Source organism: Biomphalaria glabrata, chromosome 8 (genome assembly GCF_947242115.1).
Source record: "Biomphalaria glabrata chromosome 8, xgBioGlab47.1, whole genome shotgun sequence".
Lineage (NCBI taxonomy): Eukaryota > Metazoa > Mollusca > Gastropoda > Planorbidae > Biomphalaria > Biomphalaria glabrata.
The window spans coordinates 19,278,364-19,292,905 of NC_074718.1; the positions used below are offsets into that span (position 1 = coordinate 19,278,364).

The 14,542-nt window shown below is 32.2% G+C and overlaps 1 protein-coding gene across 3 annotated transcripts in view; it reads right to left on the bottom strand.

Moving 5' to 3' along the window:
- The window catches only part of LOC106053481 (uncharacterized), a 50,034-nt gene extending 35,812 nt beyond the window's left edge, over window positions 1-14,222 (bottom strand). For 2 of the 3 annotated variants that reach the window (XM_056037180.1, XM_056037178.1), the window contains exons 1-4: window positions 13,942-14,222; window positions 4,949-5,710; window positions 3,731-3,822; window positions 2,486-2,590 (exon numbers count right to left, since the gene is read on the bottom strand). In XM_056037180.1, the coding sequence (XP_055893155.1) occupies window positions 2,486-2,590; window positions 3,731-3,822; window positions 4,949-5,468 (717 nt within the window). In that variant the 5' untranslated portion in view covers window positions 5,469-5,710; window positions 13,942-14,222. The remainder of the gene's footprint in view (window positions 1-2,485; window positions 2,591-3,730; window positions 3,823-4,948; window positions 5,711-13,941) is intronic. The other variant, XM_056037179.1, reaches the window with a different exon arrangement.
- Between the last annotated feature and the right edge of the window lie 320 nt (window positions 14,223-14,542).

Below are 14,542 nucleotides of genomic sequence, written 5' to 3' on the forward strand. Positions count from 1 at the left end.
TTAAAATTACGCACTTCAGGAAATAATTATTAAGCAGGCCAATCTACGAATGAAAGTTATAAGCATTTAAGAATCAGTGTAAAACATTTCAGAATGTAGAAAACAATAGTTGACAAAAAGTAAACATTTAGCTTAACATTTTAAAATAACTTCCTAATTCAAAAGACTTTTTTTAAGGTTAAAAATTCAGGAAGATGGAAAATAATTAAAAATGACATTTAGGGACAACATAAAATGACCAAAAGGTAAAAAATAAAAGAATGAACACCAAGTTAAAACTTTTTTGTTGTAAACTAAATATTTAAACCTTAAAGCTACAATTATTGGAGAAACTTATTTTAAATGTTCTGCATGTGTATAATGTCCAGCCAAGGCTAGCAAGTCATAATTCAGCATGGGTTTAGTTTAACAGAAGTTTTTTTTATTATTATTGTTGGATTCAAATAACTATGAATAGATGAAAGATATGCGCAAATTTAGTGTACATTAATTTAGCGCAGTCAGTAATTTTAAAAGGGGACTCCCTTTCACATTCTAATGTGTCTGATGATTTTTAAATATAAGATTTATCTCATAAACTTTGAAAATGTGACATTTAAAGTTTAAAACTGTTTTGTAAAATGATGTTAATGAGCATTAGCAATTTTTTTGTGAAACCTCCAACCGAAAAAAAAAAGCTGAATCCACAAGCCTGCCTTAGCCAGCTTATGTGTCTGGGGAAGTGCTGTACATTTTTCCTGATGCACACTTCATAATAGTAAAAACTGTCAAATAATGAAAGGGGCAGTATAAATTGACATAAAGATGTCACATGTGGAGAGTCATGTAAGAGCCTATCGAGCTATGTGAATTTTTTCAAAAACATTTATATTTAAGTATTAAATCCTATGCTGACAGTGAAGGGGTAGTGTGTTCCCTAAATGGAAGTGTTCTCAATGATGTATGCATCTGCACATTTGGCATTTTCAATTATATTATACACTGTTGTTATTTTATTGTTTTTGTAAAATATCCTCCCAGTTGTACTAGTGGGAGGCTGCTTTCTTTAAGCCTTAAGATTTCGTGATTTTTGTATTGTTTTGGTCAGGCTTTGGAGTTTGGTTTCCCCCATTAACCCACAAAGCGTCATAATCGGCCGACTTTAGATTACTGATTTTCTATTCCAATCCCCGTTGTAAAGTGACCATTTTTAAACTTCAGAGCTATTAGACATTCTTCTTCCTGTCAGATCCAAAAATAGCCCATTTCCCCATCTGTTTTTGTGTTTACATGCTGATTATTCACCGGCGAATTTTTCTTGCAATATCCGATGCTAGCCCTGGTCCATGAGATATTACAAAACATAAAGTTTCAAAAGTTTCTTTTTTAATATTATAATTAGATTTAGATCTAAGAATAATGAGAATATTTTACATATAAGATCTAGATCTATTGATGAAGTGGCCGATGAATCTATGTCCGTAGATCTAAAGTCTAGATCTAGACTAGAGACCAGACTGGATCTACACCTAGACCTAGTCAAAATTTAGTGAAATTTAAGACGTTCTAAGATAGATTGAAGCATATAAATGATATTATTGATTCCTTTATGCTTTAATTATTCTATTTCTTCAATTTTTAAATGCTTGTAACTTAAATGAACAAAAAAAAAAAAAGATTTTTGTCTATTTTTTTCCTTCACTTTTACTTGTATTAAAAGGTTAACCAATTCACTAAAAAAAATTTTCTTTTAAATCTAATGGTCCATTTTGAACAAAACTATATATATTTATAAAGGAAAATGAATGGGCTATCCAATTACATCAAAACTTTTGTTATAGCTCTAAAAACGTTTCTCACAGAGGTCAGCAAACAAGCTTTTTGTTGATAAAAAAAATCAATCATACTAATTAGGTCAGGGTCAAGGTCAACTAATTGACCCAATGGGGTCAGAGTTGGCGTCCTGGTGTCAAGCAATTTCATGGATTCTCAGCAGAAATGGAAAAGCATCTTCAGTGGACACTTTACATAGTAAAAAAAGCACAGGTCAAATAAAAAAGGCACTGAGAAAGTCTAATATTGACTGGTCTCTATCATAGCGGAAGTTTCAGGTAGAACTGGGGGTGAAGATCTACACACCTGTTCCCCATCAAAAACCCATCACACTGGTTATAAGGTTTCATAATAAGTCAGACACTCCAACAAAAGATATTGAGGTGTGAGACATATGAGGTACAAGTATTCACATCTGTTATATACTTGATCAATGTGAGATCATCTTGGTGTTAAGCAATATTTTCTTTGTAACAGGTCTGTTTTGGTCATGAAAAAGATTTCAAAAGAATGGCCATTAGACTGTTCTTACGTAAAAAAAATAGTTGTTCTTGTTTCTGATGCCACTGGTGAAAACAGTAAGTAAGGCCATACCTTGTAAATATAAATATGTCACGTTTATTTAATAATTAACTTATGAAATGTCAGTACCAGTATTAACATATTTACTTACAGCTGTTGTTTGAAACTTTTTTCCACACATAGGGCAATTTAAAACTGTTTTACTGGAAATACCAAAGCTCTCTGTGTGCACATCATTTTCTTGACAGTTTTCCACCTAAGATGACAGGAAAAGATTTAAAACAATATAATACAGGTTTTTAAATATTGACTCTTTAATTGTAACAAACTAGATGAATTATATTAATGTCCAAGTAGAATCTATGGCATCATATTTGGTGACCATATTAAAAACAAAAGATGTATCAAAAATAGAGTCTATAGGTAGTGATTAAGTAAGTAAATGGACAAGATTTTCAATAAAAGTAGAAAAAGCCTCCTTATGAAGTGTGAGTCTATATATATGTATAGATCTAATATGTTGTTATCTTTGTTGTTTTTTAACAAATGTTTGTATTTTTTAATACTCATTTTTCTATTAACTTGTTTTAAATGTAAATCTAAGCCTATTAGAATTTCGCCTTATGCTAAAAAAGGGGGAGATTGCTAGATCTATCATATTTTTTAGCCACAAAAATAAAAACAAACAAAAACCCAAATCTGAGAGAAAACCCAAGATATAAGATTACAGTCTAAACAATAACAAAAAGATGGCTGACCCTTGAACTCTTGCAAAATTACTGTTATTTGTTTTGATTTTCTTTTTAGACTAATTGTATGGTTATGTCATAGGATGTAATGATTTTCCCTTTTGAAGGAACATCTAAGATAAAGCTAAAGATTTAGCATTAATAAGGTGTAAGGTTGATATTATAAACCTAGGGTGCAGCCACAAAAAAAATACCAAGAACATCTTCCAGTTTCCAGATCTCCACAAAACTGCATCATTCCCCTTCCTGACAGCACTATAAAAGGACTTCTTAGATTGTTAGACTTTCAACGGCTGGACCAAGCAGGAAAAATGCCACCCTTCTAGTGCTCACCCAAACTTTCACTGGCAGTAGAATTGATTAAACCCTTTTCAAAACAATATGTTTCATCTACATGCATTGTGACTTCCTGTGTTCAGCTCAGAGTTGAACAATATATACTTGGCATTTAACTAGTCATTTTCAAAATTGATTCTTAATACAAAAAAAAATTTAAGATTATAGTTAGAAGAATTAATCATCATCTTACATCCTAAGGCACAAAGCAGACTCTTTTAATGGTACTCAAAAAATAACTTTAATCAGTGATTTGTGCCATTGTGAATTATATTCTTAAAATTATATTATTATATAAAAAAATGACATACCTTCTCCATACATTTATTAGTATGGGGTTCTTGCAAAGGGGCTATACTCTTTTCACATATCTGGTAATTGGATGTTCCTGCCACATCTAAGCCTTAGCAGAATACAATTTATAAAGTGATCTTCAATTTTACTATAACATAATATATGGCTGTGTCATTAAAGTAAATAGAATTTAATAAATATGTTTAGTCCAGTCTGAAGTAGACTGCAAAACTTTGAACTAATGATATCATAGACCAGTGTTTCCCAAACTTTTTCCTTATTGGAATACTTGGCATTTTCAAAGAATGGACCTCATTCACCAATCGTAAACAAATAACATTTTGCCACGTGGTTCTCTATCTCTTCTATACAAATTACGATTTAATTTAATACACAGTGGCTGTCACGTGACAGTTTTTTTCGTTGTTTTATCAATATGATCACGTGACTAAATGTTTGTTTACGATTGGTGAATGAGGTCTATTTAGCTGAACACATTGATTATTTATAAACTCGAATTTTTTCTATTAAAATTTTAAAAAATTAATCCATATTCTAAATTAAGTATTTTTTCGAGAAAAAAAAAATTAAGAATGATAGATATGATACAATAATAAATATATAAGAATTATTAACTTAAATGGTATTGTCACTTTTTTCTGGCTTCAATGGTAGGCAAATTTTTAATTTTTTTTTTTTTTTAAAAACAACATTGCACATTCTTTTTAATAAAATAAATATTCTTCTTAGTCTTAATCTCTCCAGTGAAATAGATTATTCTTACTGACAGTTGACATTCCATTTAATATATATGCACATTTTCCCCAAATAATATCAGGTTCCCATAAGAGCTGGATGGACTCGGAAGTGCCCAAAATTTAAAATCCCGGTTTTCCCGGTTGGAAGCTAAGCAATTTGCCACTCAGCAACCGTGCCTCCCTTTGTAACTTTAGCTCACTTTTTTATTTACTTATTTTTGTGAGACAAAGACAGCTTTTTGAACTGATTTGAAATTTGCCTTTTAGTATGAGTTAAATGACTTGTAAAAACCCAGTTGATTTTTACTAATGACTCTTAAAAAGACTGCGTTGCTATGCGTGTGACACTTGATAAAGTACAACAAAAACATAATAACTAATCAAAGCTTTATGCAACAATTTTTTTACATGGAAACTTCATAACAATATTTAATCAAATTAATTTAAAATGGTAAACTAAAAAAAATAAGTAATTACCTGATGTTTTGGAAAATTTCAACTTCAGACAACTTTCCAAATGACTTTCAAATTCCAAAATGTCAAAGCTAGAGCTACATATGAAGCAAAGTTTTTTAGCAGCACATAAAGTTTCAACATTATTGTCTTTTATAAATGTTTTGGAAGTTGCTGGTACCTCATTTTGAGAGGCAGATTGAACTATATTTTTACTACTATTTGAATCTAAGCCTGTTTTTAGTTTATCTTTTGAAGAACAGATATTTTTTGAAGATACTGATGAGCAGTTTTTGAGTTTTAATTTTGTTTTTCTGTTGTGAATACAAGAATCTTTAAAATCCAAAGTGTCATTCCCATCACAAATTATTGCTGCTTTTTTATCATTTGCTTTTTTCTTGTACCAGTTAGCAGTTTCAACATGTTTTATTGCCTTTTCCATCAAATCTTTCCTGATTTGAAACGTTGGCTTGAAACAAGACAATTTTTTATTTCCTTCATTAATAAATATTAAATCTTCATCATTACCTTCAGTTCCTTCCATTCTAGAAAAGTATTTTTCTCAAATAATAATAGGAGTAAGAATAATAAAAAAACAAACAATATTTGAGTGTCACACTATTATTATGTGATCTCTATCGTGTGGGTGCTTTCAATTTTGTCACATCTTTTTCTTTTTCTTCCAAAAGAGCAGAACGAAGTTCAAACATTTCTTTAATTTTAGCCTTTTGCTCTTCCTCTCGAGACTGTCTAAAATCAAAATTAATTGTTTTACTTAGATATTTGCTGAAAAAAAAATAAATAAAAAAATTAGCATGTTCATTTTTTTATTTAATTCTAGTATCAGTTATATAATGATGCATTGACAGAGACAGCTTTATACAAAGCTTATATCAAATCACTGTCTGACAATGTTTTTAAAGTCATTTCTCAAACACCCATACATAATTATATTTTGTACTTAACAAAACATGAACCAATAAAACATAAACCAATTAGATAATTAATTATTGGTAACTAATTATTTTGATTAGTAATGAAAAGGGAAATAAATGCTACTTGAGAGATGTGGCTGTATATGTGGAGTTATTTCCCTTGCAAGGCTATGTACATGTTTTCTCCCTCATTCTCAGATTAAGTTTAAATTTTGCATAATTATTTGTAGTCGATGACAATACATGGACCAATTTTTTAAAATTATTCATTTAGTTAATTAGTGGTCATTAATTTTTTTTATATATAAAAAGGGAGCTTATTCATAAAGTAGTGAGATATGTGACTGACAGTAACTTTGTGGTTGTTCCCCTTGGATAAGCTTTGTTAATAGTTTGCTTGTTAAAAAGTTAGATCCAGATGGCAATACTGCTTTTCTCAATCCATATCTCGAAGATTATTTTATGCAAAAGCAGTCTATAGTGGCAATGAAACCCAACAGTAGCTAACTTTAAGGAAAAGAAAAAATGGAAGGCTACAGTTTACATGTTTATCAATCTAAGGTAAACAATATTAAAAATACATTAATTTTGTCTTCCTGGATTCAAAAACATTATAAAATCCCAGGATTCCAACTCAAGAATTTTTATTTGAAAGTGGTTCTTTTGACAATATTGTTTCAAGCCTTATCTTAGATTCTTATCTGGAGAAATTACTGGTGGTTTTTCAAAGTGATGGCACAAGCTGTAAAACTGGTAGGGACAGAAAGCTGCCTAATGACTTATCCATATTAAGTTTAATTTACTGGTACTCAACATTTTATAATACTTTTGTCTCACATAAACATTATTTTCACATACTAAAAAACACACAAAGTCAGCTGTAGTAGGTTAAAAATTTATCAGTTTTGATTGTATCTAGCAAAGCCTTCTTCAGCATTTTCAATATTTAAGTTAACTGTCCCAAAAACTTTAATTTCTTCACCATCATTGTCTTCATTTTTACAAAGCTTATATTAACTCACTCCGTCTGTATGTTTGTTACAATTCTGTTACATCCCCCCCCCCCCCCAACTTCCCATTCTCAGATCAAGATGAAAATTCGCACAATTATTCATAATCAATGTCAACTCATGAATCAATTAAAACATTAACAAATTTTGTTTTAAATATAAATGTTAATACTAGGGGTGCACCGGATAGTACTTTTCGATATTCGGCCGGAGCCGAATATGACCGGATAGTAAAATATTATATGCGTCCGGAGCTGGATACCTACATGTCTTGTAAATAGCATGGTCAATGTAAAATACCGGTACGTAAATATATATTTAGTTACTATGTAAATCTCTTAAAGGCAGACCCTACTTCCACTACAGCCCAACATAACCAACACCCTGTACGGCAGTGCTGAACAACTGAAGAAAACAGCACACTTTTTTTCCTTGGCACAGTCTGCAAAAGAGCTCTCAGCTCAGCAGCAATAAAGCTGGCTAGAAGAAGAAATCTCTCAAAGGTAAAGTGCAATCTGGCTTGTATTTTGGGTGAATGTATGTGTTCATGAATTTCAGACCAACAACTGGTCATCAGGCTTGTAATTTAAAGTCCAAGGACTGCTTCTGGTTCTGGCTTCAAGTGCTTAATACTGATAATAGCTGTTGTTTGATAGTTGGAATCTGAAGCGTTCTAGGTCAATATTTATTGTTTTAGATTAATTCATTTGCTGTAAATGATATTTTATTAACATCAATTATACCTATTTATAGTTTGAACCTTAGATGATGCTGGAGCATAGATTAAATTGTAGTCTGGTCTATTATTGAGATCTATGTTTAAATCTACAGCTATATAGATCTATGAGCATTAGGAAAACCAAATATAGAAGAAAAAAAACTCATCCATACCCTCCCTGCACCCCAAAAAATAGACTGTGTGTTTGACATTTAAACAACCTGGTCAGATAGAGGTAGTGGGCCTACACATGTAGCCCTAGTGTAGTGTGTATAGTTGATGGTGTTGACCATCACATGATTTTTTTCCTTGAGCATAGGCAAAAGTGTTGAGTGGTTAGGCTAAAAAATAACACATTGGCATGGTCAGTCAAGTAGGTAAATTATAACCGTACACAGAGGTTAAGTGTTTCTTAACTCTCCAACACATTTTAATCTTTGTTTGCTAGATCTTATTGTGGCGCTTTGCAATAAAATGGTACGTAGTAAGCCTATGGATGTGTAAAAAGTTGTCCTGATCTGATACACACTGGCGAAGTACGCATCATAAGTAAAAAAAACAGTAATAACGAGGAGTTACTTGACGATCTCAAATTATTAAGAATATCGTTATCAAATCAAGACACTTATCGCAAGAGTAATATTCAATTTAACACGTTAGGAAAAGTAAATCCACCATAATATTTAATTACAGTGTACTATGCTTTCTTAGCACGTTGTGTTTTTCCATTCTACAAAATAATTAGTTACTGGCTTACTGGGCTATGAAATCGGTTTGTTCTCTGTATAGCAAAAGGTCTTTTGTTTAGCTGTGTGACCTTTAGTCCGGCTTACTAATTGAGATTTATATCCAAGTAAGCAAACTAAGCATTCGTGAAGAGGTGTGGCCTGTATTCCAGCCGCGTTATTGAGACTTTTCTCCAAATAAGCAAAGTCATTGTCCAGTTACCCCTGAAGAGGTGTGGCTTGAAGTCCAGCCCCTAATTAAGATTAGCTACTAAGTAAACAAACTCAGTTACCTCGTGTGAACTCTAGAGAGTACCTACGCCCATTGTATTTGACTTGTAGTACCTGTCTATCAATGAACTCAATGTGATGGACAAAACAAATAAAAGGGGGTGGGAGTTGTTCATCTCTACCCTTGTTACTTGTGTAGTGGTGCGGCTTGAAGTCCAGCCTCCTTAACTCATTAGCTACTAATGTGACCAAATGCGCCCATCCCCCCTCACTACTAATGCACCCGACACAGCAAACACACACTGCGTAGCTCTCGTTTTCCTGCGCGACGTGTGGTGTTATTTTGAGCTGGCTGGGTTTTTTAAAAAAGTAGAAATATAGATCGTTTCGTTAAAAAAAACCCAGATGTTTTTACTTCTTTCACTTCAGTTTCTATGGGCCTTCAAAGTTCGGTGATTTTTTTTTCGATTTTCCTTAGCTGTGCAGGCCATTTTCTCAATGACCTTTCAATTTTTAGACCCATTATCGCAAATAATACACTAAATACAGCTAATAATGAACTTGATATTGATCAAGACATTGATCATTAGAATTTAGCGCTACATTTAGACTTAGATCTAGTCCGATTCAGAAAGAGAGTGAAGTAAGCATTAGATCTATCATCTAGTCTAGATGTAGACCATTCTGGATCTAGCGTCAATGAATCTTCAACTTCTTTGATTGATATTTTGAACAGTTTTTATTTACCACATGAAAACTTTTGATGAAATAGATCTAGTTGGGGGTGTTCACAACGTTGGTTTGGACAATGGTTTGATTACTTTAACTTTGTTATGCTAGAAGTAATGAAATCTGAGACAAATGCAGAACCACATCAGCATGATACCATGTTCAGGCAACTAAGGGCCTCACGCGCACTTAGTGAAAGTCAGTAAATACTCAAGACATATACAGATTTGATATATAAGCGTAATGTTTATTGTATAGGCCTACTAAATTCCTACTTATAAACATTACTGGTCTGGGTAAATGTTAAAGGTTACCAAAAATTACATATCTGATGGGGGTGGGGATGTCCACCAGTCTTCAAAAAATCAGGCACTTGAACAAATTTTCATCCTTACCTGTTGTTTTTATTGTTTTAATCTTGTAAAACCTATTCAAATTATACATCATTTTAAAGGTCATCCATTTCTCTTTTTTTTAGAAGTATTTTTTGTTATTGATAGATGTTGTTTTATGTTTTTTAAAATATATTTTGTAAAGTCAGTCTATTTCTGTTTTGGAGTTACCTCCCTTTGCTTAGTATTTAGAGAGATGCAGCTTAGGTATTGGCTTAGTAGCTATTGAGTTAATAGAGATTCTTCTCCAAGTAAACAAACTCAGTTCCCTCATAAAGTGTGAACTCTAGACAGTGTCAACATGTTGACATCTGGTTTAATGTGGTCATCTGTCTATCTATGAACTCAATGTTATGGACTAAACAAACAAAAGAAGGTGGGGGCTGTTCACCTCTACCTCTGGAGATATACCCGCACATCTAGACAGATGTCTGGTCAGCGTGACGTAGTTTAGGAATATTACATGTTAACGAGCCCACTCAAAGGTCAAGACAAAAATTTTAAATGTGCCAGCCATCACTGCTATGTATGTAACGCGAACTTATAATGTAAAATTTTATTTCTGTTTAGATTAACACGCCTTGTCTTTGTACTAAAAGATGTTTGGTGCATAGTCATAGTTTTAAAAGCACATTCTTTTATTTGACATCGTTTATCAGCGTTGACTACTCTTATGTTGTTGGCTTTTCACCTGCGTTATTTCGGTATTTAAATGTTACCTCCGTTTGACTTATTTGGAAAAGACTGAGCGCGGAGGCGCCTAACAATATTATTAGAAATATGGTAATATGGTGTAGTTTTTACTATCCGGTCAACTATTCGGCAGTGATATTCGGCCGAAGCCAAATAGTGAAAAATTGCTGAATATTCGGCCGGAGACGAAGCGACTATCCGGTGCACCCCTAGTTAATACATTTCATTAATGGAACCATGTCCACTTTATACATACAAATAGAAATGTAGGTACTACTCTGTACATTTTATGCAAATTATCCAGCAGTGATATTCTGCCAAAACCATTTACTACCAGATGGTCTCTTTCATTCATCTGTGTTGTTTGCTTTTCATTATATTTTCCAGACAATATAACTTTTCTCTACGTTTTTTTTTTTTTTTAATAAGTTGAATTAACTATGTTTTATCACACCAGCTGTCAAGTCTGTTATTCTACATCCAACTAGATATACCTAAGTTAGTTCTTTCAACAATACTGGTTTTGCCAGAGGCTCATTTTCCCAAAAACAATCTATTTAGAACTATAATTCACCCAAATGGTCTGTTATTCTTTTATATTTAGAAACGTTCAATATTCTATCCCATCCTGGATGACCAAATCAAATACAAATTCTTTATTTTTACCAAAACCGAATGAACCGAACTCAAACCTCACTTACGACCAAACCGGTACTTTAAAACTGATCAGTACGAACTGAACCAAACAAACTGTCCTTACATTGACTGAACTGAATCAAAGATTTTGCAATATTTTTTAGTACCGTAAGAAAAAAATAAAAACTTAGTTTTAATAAGATGGTTTCACAGAGTTATTTTTAATTTTTGGAAAACTCAACTGGATCTTTTTGAGTCGTCTATGCTTTGACAGTTGGTATTTGGTTGATCATTAATCTTGCATCATTTACTAGATTATTATACATCTAACATCAAAAACTTTTATTGTGATATATTATTATTATTATATAGACTTTAGACTAATATCTTAAGTCCAGATAACAGATCTATAGTTAGATCTAGAGGAGATCTATTTACTCAATCAAGAGTAAATAAATTTGCGCTATGGTCCAATCTCATTTGTGGACCAGTGGGGGGAGGGGGTATCTGGGAGTAGGTTTTCCATGCTGCCTTTAAACACTCAGTAAACACAACTCTGCTTGAGTCGGGTGTCGAACCTAGAGCCCCCTTCCTTCATAGCCATATAGGTAGCCAAGTGGCAAGCGTACTTAGCCTCTCGACCACGCTTCCCATCTAGTTATAGTTATACTAGTAAACTATAACTAGTTAAACTAGCATAGCAATTTCAATAATAGCAATAGATCTCGATCTAGAATTTAGTACTCAGATCTATCATGTCATCCTATGACTATGACATTGGACTTTACTTTTTTTATACTGGTCTACTCATAACTACTCTCTATTATTAGTATTATCTAGATCTAGCTATGATATTATATTAATTATCTAGATTATTAATAAATGATTAGATCTAGATATTATAATTATGATAGATTCTAATTCTAGACACTAGAATGACTAGCTTAACTTATTCTAAGTCTAGTAATTAGATTATATAATACAACAGCTGCAGAGTGAATACATAAACAATGTAATATCTAAAGATAACAACAAAAACCTATGGTCATACATTAAGTCTAAGAAAATGGAAACAACAGGCGTAGCGCCATTAAAAGATGAACATAACATAATACATAATGATAATGAAACTAAAGCAAACATTCTAAACAAATACTTTGCATCAGCATTCTCAGCCCCAGGAGACAAAGACATATTACTGAATTTGAACCAAGTAGACAACATAGAAGATATAGTAGTACAAGAAAATGGAATTCAAAAACTATTAGCCAACACCAAACCAAATAAAGCTTCTGGACCTGATGGTATTCCAGCTAGATTACTCAAAGAACTAAGTAATGAGCTAGCCCCAGTGTTCAAAATACTCTTTCAGGCTTCACTTAACCAGGGCAGAGTACCAAAGGACTGGAAAGAAGCTAATGTCACCCCCCTATTTAAAAAAGGAGAAAAATCTGACCCAGGGAACTACAGACCAGTATCACTTACCAGCATCACATGTAAAATCCTAGAACACATAATATGTAGCAACATCATAAACCACTTAGACAAACATAATGTCCTCACACCATACCAACATGGCTTTAGGAAATATAGATCATGTGAAACACAACTAATAGGACTAATTGATGATTTTTCAAAAGGTTTAGATAATAGTGAACAAATAGATGCTATCTTACTAGATTTTTCTAAGGCTTTTGACAAAGTTCACCACCATAGTTTGCTTAAAAAATTAAAATATTTCGGCATTAATGGTCCACTGCATCAGTGGATTAAAGACTTTCTGATAGGGAGAGAACAAACTGTAATAATAAATGGCTCTAAATCAACACCGATAACAGTAAACTCAGGTGTACCTCAAGGTACAGTCTTGGGTCCACTACTATTTTTAATTTACATAAATGATTTACCAAATTGCATTAGTTCAGGAACAAAAGTCAGATTATTTGCAGACGATTGCATAATATATAGAACAATAAAAACAACACAAGACACAGATATTTTACAAAGAGAATTAGATGAATTACAGAAATGGGAATCAAACTGGAGCATGTCTTTCCACCCAGAAAAATGTCAGTTGTTAAGAGTAACAAAAAAACTAAAACAAATTAATTCCACTTATCTTATTCATGGCAAACCAGTATCACAGACTAAAAACGCAAAATACCTAGGTGTTATAATAAATGAAAAACTATCATGGAATCCACATATTGATGAAACTACAAAAAAATCAAACAAAGCATTAGGATTTATTAAAAGAAATTTCTATAAATCAAATAAGAACATAAAACTAAAATGTTACTTAACCTTGGTTAGGCCAATAATAGAATATGCATCCTCCGTTTGGGACCCCTCAACTCAAGAAAACATTAAGAAACTGGAACAGACACAAAATAGAGCAGTGCGATTCATAACAAACGAATATTCACATTTGACTAGAGTAACACCTTTAGTAAAATCACTAAATTTAGAAAGCCTTCAGGACAGAAGGCTCAAAAGTAAAGTAGCAATCATACATAAAACACTGAACCATAATCTTCAAATACAAAAACAAAATTTAATAAAATACTCTGAAAGACACAAAGATAAAGGCACATTCCTCGTCCCATATGCTAGGACAAATTTGTACAAATACTCCTTCTTCCCTAGTGCTATTAGAGCATGGAATGGGTTGCCTGAGCTAGCCAGGAAAACCAGTGACTTGGCAGAATTTAAGTCATTGGTTAATATGCATGACTAAATGCATGACGCGTAGGACGTAATCATCTTCTTTTTTGAAGTAACGTCTGTATTATATAAGATAAGATAAGATCCCTATATAATTATACTATATAATATATTATATACATATAATAAAATATAATATTTAATATTATAATTATATAGGGTCTAGATCTAGATTTATTATTTTTACACAATAAATAAGACTTAATCTAGATCTACAAGATTACTATGTTGGAATGGAAATTATTGCGGTCATTATAACCATTCCTAGTCCGATGAAGTTTCTCAATCGTGCAGATTTGGTGCCTCTAAGGTATTCTTTTTGTTTAATTTCTTTAGTAATCATTATGCCAAAGTATGTAAGTTTTAACGATAATATATAGATCTAGATCTAATAGATCTAGATAAGTTTAGTTTACAAGGACAACAGATCTAGATGATTAGAGCATATATAGATCTAGCTCTGCTGTATTGAAATATGTCTGTAGTCTGTATTATAGATCTAGATTTCTAGTAGATCTATATTTAGATGATACATATTTTAAAAAATACCCAGATTCTAGGTTTACAGTTAGACTATTTTGGACGACGAATACCGTGAAAATAGACGACACGTAGGTTACAATGACCTACTCAAGAAAGGATTTCTAAAATTATGTTAAACAATACAGTAGTCTGCTCTTTGTTTATATTCTGATATCCTAATACAGTAATGGGCAAATTACGGCCCATTCTGGCCTGCTTAAAAGTTTAATCCAGTCCGCCACTAGTTTTGCAATAATGACTTAAAAATATTTTTTTTAAACTTATATTAAGCGTATTTATATC